Here is a 20796-nt window from a genome sequence, read left to right as displayed (position 1 = left end):
TTTACAGCTTTTAAATGAATAAAAAAAAAAAAAAAAAAAAAAATTGTAGGAAACCAGAATGAAGAAGCTCTGCTGCACAGAGGGCATCTTTGTCACACATGTAAAAGGTCAACACAGCAGGGAGATGGAGATGCATGCTGGAGGAACTGTGTAGGTGATAGTGACAGACAAGAAACCAGCATCCAGTGATTGAGCTGAGCATGAAAAGGCAAAGCAGGAGGTTTTGTCAAAGAGCTGCACGCCTGCAGAAGAGCGACTGCTCCTGCCTGCACAGAAGCAGCCAGACCTTACTGGCTTGATGGCACAATCTAAGCTGTTGTCATAGACAGCACTTTAACCATAAATGAAACTTCAGGAATGCAGAACAAGGGTCAACCACATTTCAATGGACCCTAGGTAAGATACCAATATAAGTACTTTAATACAGCTAATTACCTGCAGATTCTTCATATAACAAGAGAAGCCACATAATTCTGCATGCTTGCAAAACAGCACCTACCCATTTTCTTCATTTGTATGACAAACTGGCTGTACTAAAATCCTGATTCATATTAATTCAATACTATGGTATTACTGATGTAAAGCTACTGATTTATTATTATTAAATTGATTAATAAACTACAAATAAGTGCCACTTTGGTGGAAATACAGACATTTGTAAATACAGCCTCTTACTACCAGCTGTGTTAATAATGCTGTCTGGATTTACCATTTCCTTTTCTTCCTTTTATGCTTTTCTGCTATCACTGATGGTGTTGTTTCACAGTTGGTTTGCTGTGCAGACCTCCCAGAGAAACTGCAGTGGCCTGAAAATGAATTTTTTCATTAGTTGCCATTTCTTGGAGAACAGGGCTTTTCAGGTTGGTAAGAAGCGTGATGTACTTGCAGGGTACCATGAGTTGTGTTGGACTCGGTCCCCTATTGTGTTAGGCAATGCTAAGTCCATATGGGCCACTGGCAGCATAGTCAGCTGTGTCACATACCCTGTGCACACCCCAAAATGCCCCCTGGCACAGACTGAGGCATTCATGAATGGGCTAGAAGTCACAAAGCAGTGACCTGCATGCAAGTAGAACAGTCATTTCAGGTGACCCTAGGAGCGGATCATGCCATTGTATAGAGCAGAGCAGAAATAACACCTGTACCCCACACAGACCTAAAGGCAAACATGAAGGACCTGAATGCTCAAGATTACTTGTCTTGTGCTTCACAGAAAGGCTTTGCTAAAGAATTCCCTGGACTGGGTGGGCAGGAGCCACCACTTCCCATGACATAAATTGTTCCTTACATTAATATATTTTACTTTTTCTGACCACGTGCTCAAATGCAATCCTGCCCAAAAGAAGGCCGGGAGGGGGGGGCGGAGGGGGGAGCCTTGGGAGGAGGGGAGAGAGGGGGTTTCTTCAAGGTGATCAGAATGGAAAGCCCAAATTCTGCCCAAAGCTCAAAAAAGCCCAAAGCACACCATTTTCTAGAAGCACACAAGCGACAAGAGGGACCAAGAGCACAAGACAAAGGCCGGAGGGAAGTCCTCGTCCGGGATAACTGCGGCGTGGCAGCAGTGCCCTGCATTGCAGTGGCACCTCGTGGACCTGCTGGAAATTACATCTGCTGTCCGGCGCTAGGTCGAGCCCTTGCTGCCCGCCCTCTGCAGAAACAGGACCTGTGGAATCACCGGAGGGGATTTTGCTGGGATTTTTTTTTTTTTCCTTTTCTGTGCGGAGTTAAATATTGATGTCGGTTGTGAGGCTGTGGTTGACTGAGGCATCATGGATGTGAATTCAAGCTAATCGACACAGGATGTATTGACCGTGAAATGCATCCGCAGGGCTGAGTCAGTCCTGTCATTTCTCAAGGTTATGTTGTCCCATCTGTTAACTAGTATGTGGGCTGACTTCAGTAGCCCTATGCTGTCTGGGACAAGGGAATGTTGATGCAGTACACTGCATTTTGACTACACACTGTCTCCCCTGTATTTGTGGGGGAACAATGGATAGAACCTATATCCTGTATTCAGGAATTTCTGCTTTTCTCTCCTTTAATAACCTGGAACTTGCTTCCAGTTCCCCTGTTTTTCCCTCAGTAGACCCAACACTTGCATTCCTACGGGATATACATTCCTACAAAATCCATGTTGATCTGTGACAGTCCTAGGTGCTTCCATGCAGAGCTAAAAGAGCTAAACATAATGGAGAAATCAAAGTTATAGTGATGAGATTTGTCTCCACACTGTCAACAGCTCTCTCTAAGAAACACCTTACACAGTACCTTTGACCTTGTGACATGTGGGACATGGGTGGGAAAAGCAGATAAAAATTCCAAACCAACATCAAAAGATCAAATGCAGGAATTTAAGCTCTTGTAATCAGAGATGGATTTTCAGAGTGGCAGGGTATTCAGATATTTCCAATGGCAGGTAAATCCTACCCTAATCACAGCAAATGATATGGACATCACCTTCTTTCAGCTCTGATCTGGGCATGCTCCTAGAAAGACAAGCTCTTGTTTGACGGTATGGATCTGTTTGTTTCTTTCTCAGGATACAAGAGGTCAGTTTTCCCTTGTAGCAATCAGGAACTGTATGGCAAAATACCATCAGATGGGCTGTGCCAGTATGTTAACAGGGTAACACTGACTTCAGTTAGACTACACACAGCAACTCCTCGCTTCCCCTCACTTGCATCTCTAGCTTGGTTTCAGGCCTCTGGAGTTGCGGGATTCCCCTTGGTCTTGATATTCAAACAATGCCATAGGGATGGTAGACACAGCCAAGTCTGGCGCCTGAGCATGATTCTCTCTTCTTGATGCATGATAGACCTGAGAGCCCCTCCCAAAAGCCAGATTCACACCCACATGTCTAATGCAACTTGGCCAACCTCAAGAACAAGCTCAAAGTTGTCTTGAAGAGGATTTCATATATTTCCCAGAATGCTTATCTCAGTGCTGTTGGAAGTAGATGATCTTTAAGGTCCCCTCCAACCAAAGTTGTTCTATGGTACTCAGCCAATTTCTTCTCTGCTGCTAGCATGTAGACCTTAAAAAGCAATCATTATTTCCTTCCCAAGTGCTGCTAACAGTCATGGCAGAGAGGCTGTCTCTTGAGAATGTCCTTTCCCAGCAGGAAACAGCATGCAAAGATGCTCTGCCTATCTCAGGGTGGTCATTCCTTTCTGGAGCAAGCCGACCGTGTAGAAACTAGAGCAAGTCTTAATATAGCTTGCCATGAATATTGCTTATTCATATTGCCATGAATATTGCTATGAATATTGCACTGGGGGATCTTATAAGATACTGTCCCTGTGACTGTTGCCTATGGTCCAGATTCCTGGTTATCTCTTGGTTGTGGGCTTTGACTCTAGAGATTAGGCCAGAGAGTCCAAATTTGTCCTTACATACAGATGAGTTCTAAAATTAAGTCTTTTTAGGCAATGAAGGGGAATTTTCTGATTAGAATTTGAAATTAACTTCATTATTAGCTTTCTTTTATATTGTTCCCATCTGCTAGAGTGGATCTTCTTGGGTTTCTGTGGTCTTAGCACAAAATATACAGCACAGAGAGAACGGATGTGTTTTTGCTGACTTGGGGAAAATGGCAAATGACCAAATGCATCAGTCAGGAACACTGAGTAATCGCTTTAAATACAAACAACTGTTAGCAGCACATTTTAGCATATTAATAATTCATGCTCCACAGAAAAAGTGAGAGTTTCAAAGTGAGAGTTTCGCAGAATAGTTATAGAAGGCACACATGATAAAGGGATAAAGGATCCATAGAGAATCTGCTATTCCTGGGGAGCCAAGCCCTAGCTGCCAAGTCTCTTGGTTTCATCTCAGGTCTCACTGTAAAATTTGTAGGTCTCTCTCAAAGCTCCAAGGGTTGGAACAGGGGTGCAGTGTGAGATCATTTCCCTACTCACACACAGGGAAAAAAAAAAGAAGAAAAAAAAAACCACCAACAACAAAAAAAGGTTATTCTGGTAAATAAACACCTGAAATTGAAAACTTCACAAACCAAAACTCAGGCTGCTAGTTCAAATAACACAGTTATCATCTCACAAGTATCATGAGCCTGGAAGCCTCACTGGATTATTACTAGTGAACTTTCGGTTACATCTCCAGGTTACACATATTGCACTTCAGGCTGCCTCAGACACTTCCTTCTCAGAGGACTGCAACAGCCACTGTCAAGCAGAAGTCCTATGACACATCGCACACCAGTGAGACACAAGAACCTGGCTTCCCTCCAGGGACAACACAGCATCAAAAGGAAGACAGCATAGCCTCCAAGCAGCCCTGGAGCATGCAGCAAAGCCACAGTGGCTGTATTAAGCACAGCTGCCTTCACTTAGGCTTCCCAGCACACACTCTGTAGTATGCATCAGTTCTCTGAGCCTTCTAACCCAGCAGGTTGCTCTCTCTGCCTGGAGCCTGTAGGAGGCAACACAATATCTATTTCTGTTTAAAATGGCTTGTGTATGAAAGACTTCCCAATTGGCAAGCCTAATGCACCACGGCTGAGAGAGGTCAAATGTCTCCTCTGCTCTTGGACAGGGGGATATTGCCTCTGGCTAAGTCTCCTGTGGAGGTGCTGTCCCCATTCTCTCACCTCACTTCAGGTTCAGGACGGACAGCAACTGAACGGACAGGCAAGAAGGCAAGCAATTTGTGTGTGTGTGTTCAAGTTTGTGCCTCTGTCGGCATTGTCTGTGTGGGTAGTTTGGGGATGCAACAGGAGCTGCAAAATGGATGGGGTTTCGTGAGACCAGTGGTGCCCAACTGCCCATAATGTTTCAGTGTAATTATACTGTTTTTAAAAATACCAGTTACACAGATAATTCTCATTCTACTGTAGTTTTCATACTTAGCAATCTGCAAGTAAGTTTTTCCCTGCAGGATTTGTGTAGTTACATTAAACAAGCTTGCTTTTAAGGCAGCTCGCTGGTCACATGCCAAACTGCTGTCTCCACGCCCCATCTTTTTCCAAGGCCAGACAGTCAAGAGCTCAGCAAATGGTTTTCAATAATTAATTCTTTAACCCTAATTTTAGGATAAATACTAAAAGCAAGCTCTGCATACAAAACAGGTTCATAAGCTATTAAAACTCAGCCAGCACAACACAGCAGCATGCATTCACATCATTCCACATAACCTGGCCCACCACACCTGCTGTTGGAGAAAGTTCTCCTTCAAAGGGTAATTCAAATGTGCTTCTCTTTCCGTTAATTACATACAGAGAGCCTACTTTTAATCTCAGTCTGGGTTTTTTGCACAGCCTCCACAGAGTTGTGCAGCATGTGGAGGCATTATGCTGCCTACATTCACATCTTGCAGATGCACTGGTTGCATGTTTTTCTACAGAAGCACATCACAACCCACACTGTGTTTTGTGTTAGGCTGATACCATGCTGCTGACAAAAACAAAATCAAAAACCAAAACCAAAAAAAAAAAAAAAAAAAAAAAACAAAAAAAAAAAAAAAAAAAAAGGAAAGAAGAAAAAGAAAGAAAGAAAAAGAGAGTGTCACAGACTTTGCAAATGTGCACTACTAGTGTAAAGATCCTTGGCTTTCTTTAAAGCCTGCCAGAAGCAACTGTTTGGCTTTGTTTTTCAACAAAATGCTGAATGAGGGAGGAAGTTCAGATTTGACCGCTGAAGATCGCGATGTACAGTTGTGCACCCACAGCATAGGAATGAGTCTTGCATTGAAATGAATGCAGTCAAAGTTCTCCTTGTGTTTCATTTCTCTAATTATTTTCCTAGTTGTTCATTCTCTGAGGTAAATACTCCTTAATGTATGCTTAGTGCAGTGATCTCACATGAGCTGCTCCTACTTGTGCTAATTCCTCCCCACCCCCCAGCTAAGACCTTGTTAAGGAAATTAAACAAAGCAAGTATGCTGGCTGGTATCATGATAATAAGGATTTTGAAGGCAGGGGGGAAAAAAAGAATCTGTGAAAAACTGATTGCATGGTCAGAGTTCAGAGAAAGGAAAAAATTTGGAGTCTGAAGCTCAGGAGATGAAGCAACTCTTAGAGAGCTGAAGGAAGATTTGTGATGTACAGGACTGGTGGCTGCAGTCCCTTGGTGTGCTCAGTGCAGCACAGAGAAGCTGAGGGGAGCCCTCATGGTGGCTGCAGCTCCTCACAGGGAGGGGTGATCCTTGTGGGTCCCTTCCAACTTGGGCTATTCTGTATGCAGCTACCTTAGCTCCTTCGCTGCAGCCTGACACCTGGTTATCATTGCACTAGGTGAGACCAGGCCTTCAGCATGGGCAACCAAATCCCATGGAGGACAGGAGAGGAGGGACAAGGCCACAGTGGAAGCGAAATGGTGAAATGTAGTAACAGAAACAGAAACAAAATGAAAACAAGATCAACAACAACAAAAAAGACAACACCCAGTGTTTACTTTCTCTGCACAATCAGATGCAATAGATGATGGGAGGCATGAGGAAGCAGATGTGTGAGGGTCAGCTGGTGGAGGCTGCAAGTAGAGAGGCCAGGGTAGCGCAGCAGAAAGGTGAAAACAAGCCCTGGTTGTGCTCATCCATGTTCCAATTCAGATTTCCATTGGGAAAGGGAAGAAGTAAGACCATGTCCAAAGATGATCTCCAAGACTTTCCCCATTCGTCCCTAGCCCCCTTGGCCTGTGGCAGGCCTGTTCCAGGGGCACCTCCAAGATAACTGCAGCCATCTTCTGAGCAGCCTGGTCCTGAGCTTTTGTTTTTCAGATGCAAAGAACACTGCAGGTGCAAAGGGCACAAACTTCCTTGACTCTTGGGCAAGCTGATGGATGTGGGTGCTTTGGGAATAAATGCAAGCCTAGTAGGAGCCAACATTTTTCATCTCATATCCCACAGCATGATAGTTCGTTGCCACTGTGCAAGAGGTTGGTAGATATGCATTTATTAGTCCAGCATCATCTCTAGTTATTGGAAATACAGATGTTTTCGCAACAGTTTTACTACATTTTTCTTAAAGGAAAAGAAAACCAAAAAAGAAAGACCTGTACCATCCAGGATATACACAAGCCTGCCAAACAAATGGGATTCCTTTTGGTTAGAATTACAAATCCCTCCAGAGAGGGAAGCCTAGCAAATCAGCTGAAAAAAAAAAAAAAAGAGAGAGAGACTGAAAGTGATCAGCAGATTCTGCTTATTCTTCTTCAGGGCAGTAGGTGTACACTTCACTAACTTGCAGAAATCACTGTCATAGTATATCCAAATATCCCAGAATGATGATCACTAAAACTTCCTTCCACCCAGCACAGGAGAAAAGGCTCCAAAGGGTGATTTAAGACCAAGAGACCAATTTTAGGTTGCTCTGAACTAGCCTGTAGAAGCCAAGAACTCTGTCCTTTAGAAAAGCTGCATCATGAGAGGATCTTGTGAGAGTGAGTGACAATTTTCCCATATCACAGTGCACCTTAAGCCAATCACTATGAGAGCTTGCCTTTCTTCTTTGTTGAGTAGTGGATGAAGGGATGTTACCTCTTTTGAAATCTATGCTACTGACCACACTGAATTTCAGAATGTGAGTTGTAAGCCAAGAAATTCATTATTTCCTTCCATCCTACTCCACCAACATAAAGTGAGAGATAACAATGCATCACAGACTCTCTGAGTAAATATGCCTCATATCTTTAGATCATATCTATCTAACACGTTACTTGGGAAGCTCAGGGGAAGAAAGATTCCACCAGGGAAACACTTCTTAAAAAAGATTAGAAGTCTTCATTTTTGCAGCTCTTGAGATCTTTAAACAACCTGGCTTAAGATTTTTAGCACCATAGAACATCAAAAAAAGTTAGTCCTTTGAGCTGCAGACATTCTGTGTCATCCACAGAGGAGAAACAGAAATTGATGGTGACAGGCAGGGATTCAGCATTTCCCTTTGAGAATGCTAAAGGACTTATATTCAGTTCTAGATCCTGATTTAGAAAAGCTTTTACATCTAATGTTAACACCAATTATCTGAAGGTCTGCTTTATTTGTAAAGCTTACTATAATTTGTATTGCAGGCCAGTGGACAGAGAGCTTTACGTCTATCCAGCAGATTCTGAGTGCCACACTGCTAAAATGCCAAAAGAGAGATTTTGGTGGGATTGTTGCTCATGCAAAAGGAAGTATGAGGTCATGCAATCCAAGGTCAATGCTGTATGGTTTGTGACTACAAAACTGCTTTCTTCTGCTAGACTGAAAGATAATTAAGCGTTTACTATTTGGAGAGGATCTTTTTCCAGTTTAAGTAAATTTTGTAGCTGGATTTCCTGGTGTGCACACTATTGACATCTTTCTCAATTATGAAGCAAGTGAAAATCTGCCTTTCCAGTGATGTGAAGAACTTCATAATAGTGTCATCATAACAATTATTCTCCCTCATATGAATGACTTGAGATGCCATTGTGCAGCTCTTGTGGAAATGGACTTCACAGATTGAAAGGAGTGAAAGCTGCAACAGCTTGTACAAAAGTACAAATCTGCAAAGTGATAATCAATATCACTAAGCTTTTTCCTTGTGCCTCCTATTTTATGATGTTGGTCCATGATGTCAGAGCAGATGTGGGTGGTATGGCAGTATAGGTAGAACCTTCTCACCAATATCCCATGTGACAGATGGCAGTGCAGGGGCAGTCTGAGTGAATGCCGTCTGACATGGAAGTGCAGATGAAGCAAAGGTTTGGAATTTAATTCCTCCATGTGGAAAAATGGCACCCATTGACATTTATCAATGCTTGGTGAACACTTGTGGAGACCAAACAGTGAGTGTGAGCACAGTGGGGTGGTGGGAGGTGTGTTTCAGCAGTGGCAACAGTGACACTGGGTCACCTCCGCTGGAGCAGATTTTTATGAGCACAGCATGCAGGCTTTTATTCATTGCTGGCAAAAATGCATAGCTAACAGGGATGAGTAACCCCTATTAAAAAAAAAAAAAACAAAAAAAAAAACACTGAAAAACAGTGTTTTGTAACTGAGAATTTGCTTTATCAAATAGTGTTACTGTACTCTTTGTATCTGTTTCCATGGAAATAAATAGGAGGCATTGCTTTTGGAGCAACTTATATTATTCAGGTCTTCTATGAACAGGTAGGAAGTTTGCTTAAGCTTGTTTTCTTGAGCTTTTTGAAGATTTTTCAGCACCACCTGACTCTCAGTTTTATTCCTGACCTTTCAAGCACACAATTCCATGTTTATATATTATACAAAAATTAATCCATCATCAGAAAGGCAAGAAGGCAAGTGAGATTGAGGCCAGCCCTATTTCTGTGGAGTGGAGACATTTGTGTGCTCCGCTTATTTTAGCAGAAGATAGTGGGTAAATCTGAGCCAGCACGTTTTTCATTCAATCTGTCCCTGGACACTAACAGATGGTGCTTTCCTGTGCCAAGTACTAATGCACTTTACATTGGCATTCAGTGTCAGGACACAAAGCCCGCCAAGTCCCTGCCAAATCTGCTGATGCCAGGGAAATTGATAATAAACAACTAGCCAGGGACACAGTCCCAATTTTTTCCCTACATCCTAAGCAGCACACAAGCTGTACCAGTGTAACGATGTCAGCTGTTCTTCAGCTTGTGGATGTCAGTGCAGCAAATGAGGATCCTGGACTAGGGAAGAAAGGAGTCCTGCGGTTATGAATAGGCATGTATCTGAAGACAGGAAGAGATCCATTTGCTTCAAAGGGACTAGCTATGCCATTGACAATGGGCCCTAAGAATCCTGATGAACTTGTGCTATGATGCACAGACATCTGAGCTACTAAAGTACACATGCATACATCTACCATCCAGTAGTGTGGTTCTACTGCTTAGCACGTTAGACTGAGCACTGAAAATACTAAAGTCAGTCCTTCATGTCTAATTTCAATCCTACATACAATAAGGCAACTTTCAAAATAAAATAAAATAAAATCCATAGATTTCTCTGAGGAGTTCACTTTGTTTCACAGTTGTTGCATTTATTCTTTGAATACAAGCATCCAAAATTCTTTAGCTGTAAAATTCCTGTTCCTTTCCACCAGCTTCCTCAGCGCCCAGGCTTCCTTCTTGGACTGCTCAAAACTTGCTATCCACATCTCTTGGAGGGAGGTCTGGCTGGGATTTGAAGAGGAGAACCTGAAAGCCTCAGGTTTGGGGCAGTTCAGATGTTTAACCTGAGCACTCCACCTCTGGGGCAGCCATCCCTGGCAACGCAGAGAAATAAAAGGAATGGGTTATTCAAGGACCCCGGCAGACAGAGAAGACTAACTACCATTAGTAAATTATTAAAGCATGTCAGTGACATTCACCCTTCCACCACAGGCCCTAGCCATGCCCCTGCAGATGGCTGAGTGGAAACTCTCCCTGAGGTGCCCAGAATAAGGGCAATTAGGCTGACAAGAGCCAGACTCTCAAATCAAATCTGGTTACAAACAAGCAGCATCAGCTAAGCGAACTTGAAAGACAAGGAGCTCTACTTTCGTCATTGTAATCAATTTTCATCTTAATACGCACACATTTCATAAGATTTTTTTTGAAAGAGAATTAAAAACAAGCTATAAATTTGATCAGGAGAGCAGACTGGTCTTCATAGTCTGCTTCACTGAAGAGCCACCAAAGTAGGGGAAAGAAATCTTTGCATTTCATCCATTTTATATCTTTCCATATTCGTATTTCATGCTTAAAGAGTAGACATCCGCATAAATTTAACTAGATTAGCTAGGAAAGTCTTGTTAAATGTAATGCTTGCTGGTTCGCACTTCACATTTCAGTTCACCCAAATAATTTCACATGCCTTCTTCATCTCTCCTCTTCTAGCTGACTAGTTACCATACAGCTCAGATTGTCACCACCACATATTTGGCCTAATGAGTATAGGAGAGCTGTAGGGCACTACAGATGTTCACTGGCTGCATTACTGGGCACTGAAAGTTTTTTTCATCTATTCTGATAACTGTGCTCATTAACAGCTTTAAAAAATGATGAAAACATACCTTTTCTTCTCTTCTGATGTTTTCCCACACTCTGTTACACACCATGCACTCAAATGTGTCAATGTAATTGTCCTGAGTGATATCTTGCACTCCCCATTTGCGTTCCTTCATTGCTGTAAGCAGCCTTGGATTGGAAATTTCTCCTTTCAGTTTCCATTCCAGGTAGGCCTCATACTCCTGGTCATTTTGATCCAGTGTTTTGATATAGTGGGCCAGCTCTCGAGGGTGTGAAAAACTAGATACCAATATTGCACTCTTGTTGCTGGGAAGCCAGTCTTTAATGCTGGGAGAACCAAAGTACACAGGTACCACTCCCAGCATCAGAGGCCGCCAGAGTTTTTCAGTGATATAATCTTCACAGATAGCATTTTCAAAAGCAAGAATGAACTTGTACTGAGCCAGTATTTTATAGAAGTTCCCATCATCCATGGCAGACGGATTTCTGAGATACTGAGGGAGGTCTCTGTTATGCAGACATTCTCCATAAGAGTCTACTTCAATGTGGCACATCAACTCACGTACATAGCTGTCCCGGTCAGAAGGAGCATTGCAGTCAGTCTGCACATACACAAGTGGTGCAAGCCGCTTCCTCAGGCTGTTCTTCATCTGCACTGGGATCATATGTCTCAGGGACGCGAGGACCTCTATGCTCTCAAGGTACTGAGTGGTCAGCGGTAGGTGAGAATGACGGCTGAAAGTTGCAGTGTGGTTAAATAAGGTGATAGCTGGTTCATGGAAAAGTTTGTAGTTGTTTTTTGGTGACTCCTCGTGGAAAAGGGCCCAATCATGATGGCCTTTTCGAGGAAGGGGTAGGCTGTCTATACTGAAATCAGTACCTAGACAAAAGCAAATGGTGTTTAGTCTGGCCTTCATCATGTCACACTGAAGGACAGTACATAGGAACCCAGTTTTCATTTAATATCAGCCCTACAACACTGTGTTTATGAGATTATAAGGCAGCACCACCAAAAGAGTGTTTAATTCAATGACAGAGGAGTGTTATGACAGAGAGAAGTAAATTTGGCAGCAGCAGAATCTAGAGACTAGGGATTGGTAGTTAACATTAGAAGTGGTTTATTTTCAGATCATATTAGTTTAAAAGCCTCTCATTTCAAAGCCACGCTAAATTTCATATTTTACTGCACAGAAGGGAGACTAATAATATGCTTAATAATTCTCTGTCTATGTAAATAGGAGAAGCCTCTATATCTAAGATGAAAGGAAAATGGCCACTACAGGGATGAATTTGGTTCTAGTACCAAAATAACAAAAAAGATGCTAAAACATTGGACACAGTTATGCACAAGGATTGGACGAATAACCTGACATGCTGGAAAGATACTGTATTATACATTTTGGAAGACAATCGACTTGGTTTATCAAAGAGAGAACCAACAGATGATATTTCACAGCTGACTACCAGATACATGAGGGAATAACCTCTGGCAGAAGACTAAATCTGATGTCAGAATTAGAGGAAGAATCAAGCCTAAACTCAAAAAGCAGACCACTACAGCTGCTTGCACCTTAATGGAAGGACAGTGAACCTCCCAAACAACTCAGGGTGAAAGCTTCAAGTCAAACCTAGAAGCATTTTCTCATGAAAATGTTTTCTCATGAAAATTTTTTCTCATGAAAAACATTTTCTCAGACCAGCCTTCACTGGTCTATGCAAAACTGAATTCAAAATATCAAATCATGAATCTCAACCTTTCTCTCCCTTCAGTTGCGTTTCCATACAGCTAGCCTTATTTTAAGTTAAGTGCAAAGCTGATGAATCTCTGCCAAGACAGTTCCTCAGAATCTTAACATTATATCTGGTTTTGACTGAACTACCAGCACTGGACATCCAAAAGTTTTAATCTGTACTGCCAAGCAAGGCAGTGTAAACCAAAACAAAGAGAACCGCTGATTTTGAGGACAAAACAAATCCCCTTTCTTCATAGGTGACACTCTACTATCCCTAACACACTCATGAGCTTTTCTTCTCTGCTCTACACTTGATCTCAAACTACTGATGATAATAAATAAATAAATAGTTAAAAAAATCTAACCTAAACCTTTCATCTAAAATCTAATACATAAAGAAGGAAAAAAATGTCCAAGGATCTCTATGACTGTGCAAACCTGCTAAGATGACTCCAAGAGTGACCTTATAAAATCAACAGAAGACCACACTAAAGTAGTGACGATGGATAATGGGTGCCAAGATAAAAACCTCCTATAGTGCAAGACTTTTCAAAGAGCATCAGTTTTTCCTTTGTTTTGGAGTTGGTTTTTTTAAGGCCACCAATTATGTGACTTTGTTTTCCATTGAAGGCTGGTCTCAAGCTCCAGACACTAAATAGGTGAAGTGCTATGCCACATATCAAAGAAAGAGATATTCATTTCCTTTTTTTTTTTATATGTGGTAATGGTGAAATAAGGAAGAAAAATTAGAATTAATCAAATTCTTGCAGAATTATTCATACAGCCTATCTGGTCTTGGAAACACATTGTTCTGTGAAGCCCAGAAGAGAAGCAACAGTGCATAATGAAATGTACAGTTATTTCTCTTGCAAAGGTGAGGGAGAATGAAAATTCACTGCAAAGGGGAGGGAAGAAAAGAATGACACCAGAAAAGGGATGACTCTGATAAAAGGATATCGTGTAAAAAACTTAGTAAACAAAAATAAAATTTGCCAAACAGAAACCAAAAGAAAAATGCTTAGTAAATAAAATCACACCAAAATTACTGATTCTAGTATAACATTTAGCCAATCTCACTTCAGAAAGCAGACAAAAAGTTTTTGAGCATTAAAGAGAAGATAACATCATTATGTTACCCACCTTGTGAAATAAAGGAAATGAATGAGCCTATGAGAGGATAAAGAAAGCACAGCAAGATTGTAATGACAACCAATTTCAACTTCTAAACTAGTAGGAAATCTTAGATTTAGTGATAAAGTGCAGGAAAAAAAATTAAAGATACTCTCAGGAGGAGTTCTACATCTTTGGAGACATATTTCACTCACAATTCACATCCCAAAGACCCACCTCTCCAGCACAGAAAATCTGGGCATGTCCTTCTACTGCTGATGCAATTTTTCTCAGGAGGAACAGCACTGGTACAAGCAAAACTCTGTGAGCATGCTATGTTGAAAAAGTAGGGTCTGGAATCCCTCCCCAGAATACAGACATAACCCAGCAAGTGATTGTCACATCTCAGATTCCAGAAGAGAGACTTGACAAAGTCATTCTCCACACCCACAGGTTTCCCAGGCCAGGACAGTAAGTAGAGATAAGCTGCAGAAAAGCAGCTGTTACTAGCAGTGCAGTTCTGGTGAGAAACATCTGCACCCCATTTGGCATAATATTCTTTTCATTCTGTCAAACATTCATTTTTTGACAAGTTCACTGACCAAATGTTAGGAGGGAATGAATGAACTTCTTTGGAATGTAAAGCTGTGCCCTAATCTAATCTTAGCATGGGTATGCAGATGTTCAAGGTTTCTTTCACTCAGTAGGCTGTTCAGTTACAAATTCTGGAATGTCAAAATCTCCCTTTTTGCAGGCCCACAGCTAACTGCATCTAAGGAATGAGGGGTGGTATGCTTTTCTGCATTGACACAGCATTATTTAACACTTTCGACCCCTTGTCTTTGCAGATTTTGGCACATTGAGAGTGTTTACTGTAGTCTAAAATCGAGTATCACTTCTGCATATGTTGACACTTTCATATGCAGTTCAAAGAGAGCATCACTAGAAAAACTACAAGAAAGGTCTTTAGTCCAGTAAAAATAATCTTTTAAAAATCAGCAAGTAAATCGTGTCCTGTTACAATAAATCATCACCAGCTGTAAGTAAACAGTAATTGTTATTTTAATGCTGAAGCAGGCAAACAAAATCGCTGGCAGAGACCAGAAATACCAGACTTCACAACTTCCATGTGATGCAGACCTAGCTTTCCGTGTATTTAATTGGGTCAGCTTCTCATTCCCTTGCTGTTATTCATTTGCTTTCATGCCTGACCACTATATTATCAGCAGACAATGCTGACCTACTTCAAGCTCTGAAAAGATCACTGATGAGAAGTTTCTGGGTTTACTGTTAACTATTCCACAAAAGGCCCCCCTTTCCCTCTATTTCCAGCTCGCCTGTGTCCTGAACTAGTGAATGAAGATTCAGCACTTTTTTATTTTGTTTTGTTTCCAGACAAAAGAGCTGAATCTACCAATCACAGAAAATTATTTGTCGTTAGTTTTCCACTTATAATAATAACCCTAAGGTTATTATATGTCTCTGCAATGCTATGAGGAAAAATAACAAAATAAAGACTACTTTTAAAAGATGCCTCTTCTGTGTTTTGTTGTTTCAGTGCAAGTAGTGGGAAGTTTCTGAGGCAGCAGAGCCAGAAGAGCTCAGCAGGCTGCCCTAGCTGCCATTCCCTGTGTGGAATCAATACGTTTCTTTCAGTACTTTCCTTTTACATTCTGCTGGCAACCTCTTGGCACATGAGGCAAGGCAGTTGCACAGTTACCAGCGAGAGCATTATCTTAAGACAAAAGACTTGCACAAGTGCAACAAAGGCCTTGCAGAACTTCTGCTGGAGGTGATAAGCTAGAAGACCGGAAAAAAACAGCCTGATCTCAGACTCCTTTCATGACTTGGCAACTACAGAAAATGATCTTTTCTGCCATAAGCAAGGAAAACGTGTGAAAGTAGCACGAGACAAGGGAACATCCCTTGGTCATCCTGTGGATCATCAATTTTATAAGTACTTTTGCAAAGGTCTCTGGCCCTCTGATAATGGATTCAGCACCAGGCAAAATTCAACAAAGTGAGCTGTGTAAACTTTCTTCTCCTCAATGATTTCCACCTAGAATATTTAATGTCTAAGAGAAAATGACAGGAGGGAAAGTTTCTCCCTTAGAAAGAAACAGCTCCTTACCATAGAACAAAAAAGCTCTCGTCAGCTGACTGTGCTGGTAGGTCTTGTTAACAGTAAAGAAACAAACATCCTCACCACACTGCCCCAGTCTCCCTGTCTCTCCAGTCAGAGGAGACCACCAGAGCAGGATGGGGTAGTGATCTGTATCAGGCTCCATCCTGAAGTTGCTGTAAAGTTCCTTCTTCTTAAGCTGGGAAGCATGTCTCTCATCAGGCTTCAGGGGGCCACTGTGTAAGACTGCTGCTGCCTTACTCTCTGAATTGCCCAGTTCAGTGATAACCTTCAGGGGAAAAAAACAAACGTATCACAGTGCATCACTGCTGTTAGCCAGAACATTCGCCTGACACATTCGAGTTTATGTATCAAGTAGTGAGTAAGCCTCTGTAAAATTTCTATCAGCTGAAGAAGTGAATGCACTTCACTGAAGCACTGTCCAGGTGATTTACTTCAGAACAGAGAGAGCTTCAAGAGCTCCCCTTCAAGGTAAGGAAGGGGAAGTAAATAAATTTATGTACTGAGATATGGCCATGTCACACACGATTGAACAACATGAATTCTGCTTTTTTTCTCAAAATAAGCCATACAGTAGCTAAGTTTCTTCTAGAAATCATCTGCAAAATTAGGTCTTCATGTGCTCATGCTTCTTTATTTTTAAACCAGTGACTGAATATATCAGATGCAGATGAGTCTTAAAGAAAACTTAACTACAGTTTCATGGCCAGGAAGAAGAAAAAAATTCTGTAGGCAGAGATGTAAAACACTTTCCGGTAAACCATCATTTATAGATCAAAAAACCTATGAGGAGCTTTAAAAACAGTCCACTCACAGGAGAAGCCTCCGACAGTGTCTGCCATCAGCCATGGGAGAGAAGTATCAGGCTTCAGCAGTTCTGGTATTTGTGAAAACACCACTCTTTTCTACAGGTAGTACCCACGGAACAAGTGTCCTGAGGTGATCCCACAGGGTACACAGAAGCTGCTGTTAGTCTCTGCAAGGCAGTGACCTTCCTGCTACCATATGGATGGCTTTTTGCATGTGCATCTTCACGGGCAGTGCTTAATGCCACCCCAGGAACAGCTGCAAGAATGATGGAACTCAGACCCACCAGACAGCTTTGGCTCACAGCACTTCCACTTTTTGGATGGCTCTGAAGGAGGATATTGGGAGGAAGGAGAGTATTGTTTATATTAAGTTGTTTGAAAACATTTGTCTTCCCCGATAGTGTTACTGCATGCATTCATTTTACTGTTTGTTGTCATTCACTCTTACTGTCTAGTAAAATACACTGATTGTAACTGGACTAAATAGACTCTGTGCAACACAGGATGCTGAGACAACACACACAGTCAACTGTGCACAGTGCAGCTGCACAGAGAACACAGAAAACACTCCCACATTGGCAAGTAGACAGGATGCTGGCTGGGGATAAGGCTTATTTGTCTAGGAATTTGGTAAGATGTAAGTGCAGTAATACAACTCAAATAATCCTGTAAGTACGTACACATCACTGCTTCATGTGCACTTCCTTGTTAGACGCCATTGTGTCAGAATGCCCCTCTGCTGCCATCTGTTGCACGGCAGCAAAATGTAATGGGATATTGGTGGGAACGTTCAGTCCCTGCTGCTGTACCACCAACATCTGCCACTGACATCATGGGACAACATCATAAAATAGGAGGCATTTGCAAGAGCAGCCCTTGCAATATGCCTCCTCATTCATTTTTTTATTGACCATCTACTGAATTCCCAGTGTTAAGAATGGCCAGTGCTAAGTCAGGCCTGCTGGCCTGCTTACTGATTGCTCAGATCACTGGTTACAGAGCTCACAAAATCCTGGTCAGCCTGCCATATCAGCCTGAGATAGGTCCAGCTATATCCCTCTGTCTCACCAATTAAACACACTGCTTGAGAAGACTGAGAAGGCAGTGCTGGACAGAGGCAATGCACCATGGTGATGCGTGGTACAACACTTCTGAGGAGCTCCAAGAGCCAAAGAGTTCCCTACGTAATGTCAATTCTGGGGCCAGCTGGCATCACCAGGTCAATCCTGCTGATAGAGTGTCTTCAAACATTCCTCTCTCACAACACTTTTGTTGCTTTTAATGATCCCTCGCATCTTCCAGAACTGTGTCACATTTTGAATATGCCCACATATATACTCCCCCCTGCCCTTGCCCCTATACCTGGAGCATCACCACAAGGAAAAAGAAAGCTGCAAAACAGATGCAAGATGCCCACAGCCTCTTCCTCCTCATCCTGACCATGTTGCACTGTCGGGCCCACAGGATGCCAAGGGCAGTCAGAGTGAGGTGTTAGCAGGACCAGTGTGTCTGAAGCCTTCAGCCTTTGCTGCACTGATGTCCCATGCCATCTTTATTCTGCTTCACAGGAGCTACTGGTGAAAAAGAGTACAGCATCAATCATGAGTGCTCCTCGAGTTTGGTGACCAACCTGCTGTCTACCTGCAGCTTTCTGCAGGAATCCAAACACTGTTCTGAGCCTGGTTAACCCTTAGTTAAATCAGAAAACAGTCTGCACAAACAGCACTCACACACTGCACTCTGCCTCTGCTCAGACTGGACTTGGCCTCCTCTCAGAGCAGCCTCACATGTTCCCTCACCATGCAGGCAGCACAGAGAGCCGCTGTTGGTTCTACCCTCTGTGAACATGCTTTACTGAGCTTCAGGTGGCAAACTGTGCTGTTTTTCAACAGGCGAGCCACATAAGATCTCCCACCCCTTGACAAGCCTAGGAAATTCTGCTGGAAGAGGCATACAACTTCTGGCTTTGCAACTCACTATAACATTCTTCTGGGTCTTCTGTATCCCAGCATATCACACCAAGTGCACAGAGAAAATAACTACACAGCATGTAAACTATCTCCAAATCCAGACACGTCAATGTATAACAAATTCCCCTTCCCCCGCAATCTACATCTGTGCTAGGTTGCCTATCCTCAAATGACTCTTCCCCTTCAGTGACACTCTTCATTCATTTTTCACAGATCATTTCGCCATATGTTGGATGTTACTGAGCGAAATTCCTTGCTCCTGACAACTGGAAGAAGTACAAATTCCAATTACAGATTAAAACAAAACAAAACAAAACATAAAAAAACCCACAGGAGAAAGTCAAGACTTTTCTCTCAAAGTATAGGATTCTATTTTGAAATTTGGATATTCTGAATACTCAGAAAGCAGAACAACAATCTATTTTAAAAAAGTAAACTGTTATACTTCTCTTTCAGTGATGTGCATTCTGGAATTTAGCCCTGGCATTTCTTCTGAAGAAGACATATGTGACTGCGTTCCCTCCACATGTGTGTGCCTACCAGCTTCCCCTGCATGCCAACCCCACTGTCAAAACTCCAGAATAGAGATAGGTCCCACAGCTCCTCACCGCCTCCCACCCCTGTGAGGCTGGCATGTAGAAACAGAAGCTGGTCCTGATTCTGCTTCCACTGTAACAGGAGTTTGTCTCTTCCCATCAACCTACAGAGGAGCGTTTTCTGTAAAGCCTCATGTGAATACATGCTGGGGAACTTCAGCTCTGCATGGGACCACTGCTTTCAAAGGTTCTGTGAGGGCACTAAAGAGCACCACTGTCAGGTCAGTGCTTTTGAAATCAGGTGGGATTTTCTGGGCCCTGTTCTTTCGGTGCTTCCTGTGCTACTGCCTAATTGAGGCAAAAGGAGGGAGGGGAAGGAGCTGCACTCCAGCCGCAGTGGTGGTGGTGAAGATCTGCTCGGCCACGCACCTGGAGCACTCCAGCGTCAACAGCAGCGTTCACCTCCCCCTCCGCACTGGAACAGGGCTCTGACGATTTACCGAGAGCCCACGTCTCCCCGCGCCCAGTTACAAATGTAGGGATCTTCTTGATTCTAGGAAGGGGAAATACTGATAGCCCAGATTAAGGCAGAGGGGGCTTGGTTCTTGTACCTGCTCACGCCCTGCCCCGGCCGCAGTGGCACAGACCTCGCAGAACTCCCGCACCTCGAACCATCCCGATGACTTCAGGGCAGCGCTGGAAACCTCGTCACACCTCCCGACGTCCTGTGCAGAAGGGCAGCCCCCGGCACGCCCTCCCGAACTTTCCACCGCACCCTCTCAACCTTCCCACCGCGCCTCCTGCCGCCCCTCCTGACAGCCCCTGGGCTCGACACCGCAGCGCTCCCTCCCCTCCCGTTCCGTCCCGTCGCGTCCCGCATCACCCGCGTCGCGTCCCGCTGCAGCCCCGGCCTCCCCGCGCCCTCGGCTCCAGCATCCTCCGCCCGGACGGCCCACAGTTGTACTCACCCGCCTGGTACCCCCGTCGCTGTGCTGTTGGGTTGGGGGCTGTTTTGTTGCGGATCTTTGCTGGAGTTTGCTTTGGTTTGCGAGGTTGTTTCTTTTTTAAAAAAATTTACTTTCAGTTTGAGCCTCTGCTCGGGGCGCGCTGGGAAGCGGAGGCGGTTGCTGGAGAGCGCTGCGCGGGGCCCGCGGAGGGCGGTGCGGATCCGTGCCTTCCCCGCCCTCCGCCTTCCTTCTCCCCATCAGTGAGCACCTCCTCCCCGCCCCCCAGAAGGAATTTGGCTTTTCTCGGAGTCCCGTAGGCTCCAAAAGGACCCTGCGCGCCTCTGCTCCGCGCCCGTCCTGTGCGCTCCTCACACCGTCCTGTGCTGCAGACATACCCCTCCGCGATGGAAAAAGGAAGGAAAATCTGCTCCTGCTGGTTTCCATAGCTGCTTCCAAGCACACCTGCGCTTTTTGTGGCTGGGTTCTTCTTTGTTGTTTTGTTTTTTATATATATGTATATAAAACAAATATATACATATATTTGTTTTTACAAGACTGCCGTTATTTTTGCAGAAGCTCTCTTCAAGAGGACTTGGCTCCCACTGCACCAAGCCAGAGTGCTA

The 20796-nt window shown here is 43.3% G+C and overlaps 1 protein-coding gene across 7 annotated transcripts; it reads right to left on the bottom strand.

Annotated features, from left to right (window-relative positions):
• Window positions 1–9916: 9916 nt before the first annotated feature.
• Window positions 9917–20373, bottom strand: FUT10 (fucosyltransferase 10). Of its 7 annotated transcripts, none has more exons than XM_042823045.1 (7): window positions 20195–20373; window positions 19656–19779; window positions 18083–18294; window positions 15900–16179; window positions 13799–13825; window positions 10970–11805; window positions 9917–10180 (listed from the first exon to the last, which is right to left on the bottom strand). In XM_042823045.1, exons 3-7 carry the CDS (start codon window positions 18161–18163, stop codon window positions 9956–9958), a joined length of 1449 nt encoding a protein of 482 aa, XP_042678979.1. In that variant the 5' UTR covers window positions 18164–18294; window positions 19656–19779; window positions 20195–20373; the 3' UTR covers window positions 9917–9955. The 7 variants fall into 7 exon arrangements, with proteins under 7 accessions (XP_042678979.1, XP_042678980.1, XP_042678983.1 ...); XM_042823046.1 differs by having other exon boundaries at window positions 18083–18291; XM_042823049.1 differs by lacking the exon at window positions 13799–13825.
• Window positions 20374–20796: the final 423 nt, after the last annotated feature.

The sequence above is a fragment of the Centrocercus urophasianus genome, unplaced genomic scaffold (assembly GCF_019232065.1).
Source record: "Centrocercus urophasianus isolate 14NV4802_14NV808 unplaced genomic scaffold, USGS_Curo_1.0 seq_21, whole genome shotgun sequence".
In the NCBI taxonomy this organism is placed as follows: Eukaryota; Metazoa; Chordata; class Aves; order Galliformes; family Phasianidae; genus Centrocercus; species Centrocercus urophasianus.
Note: the sequence above shows the minus strand (reverse complement) of the source record. Positions and strands in the feature narration are given on the sequence as shown.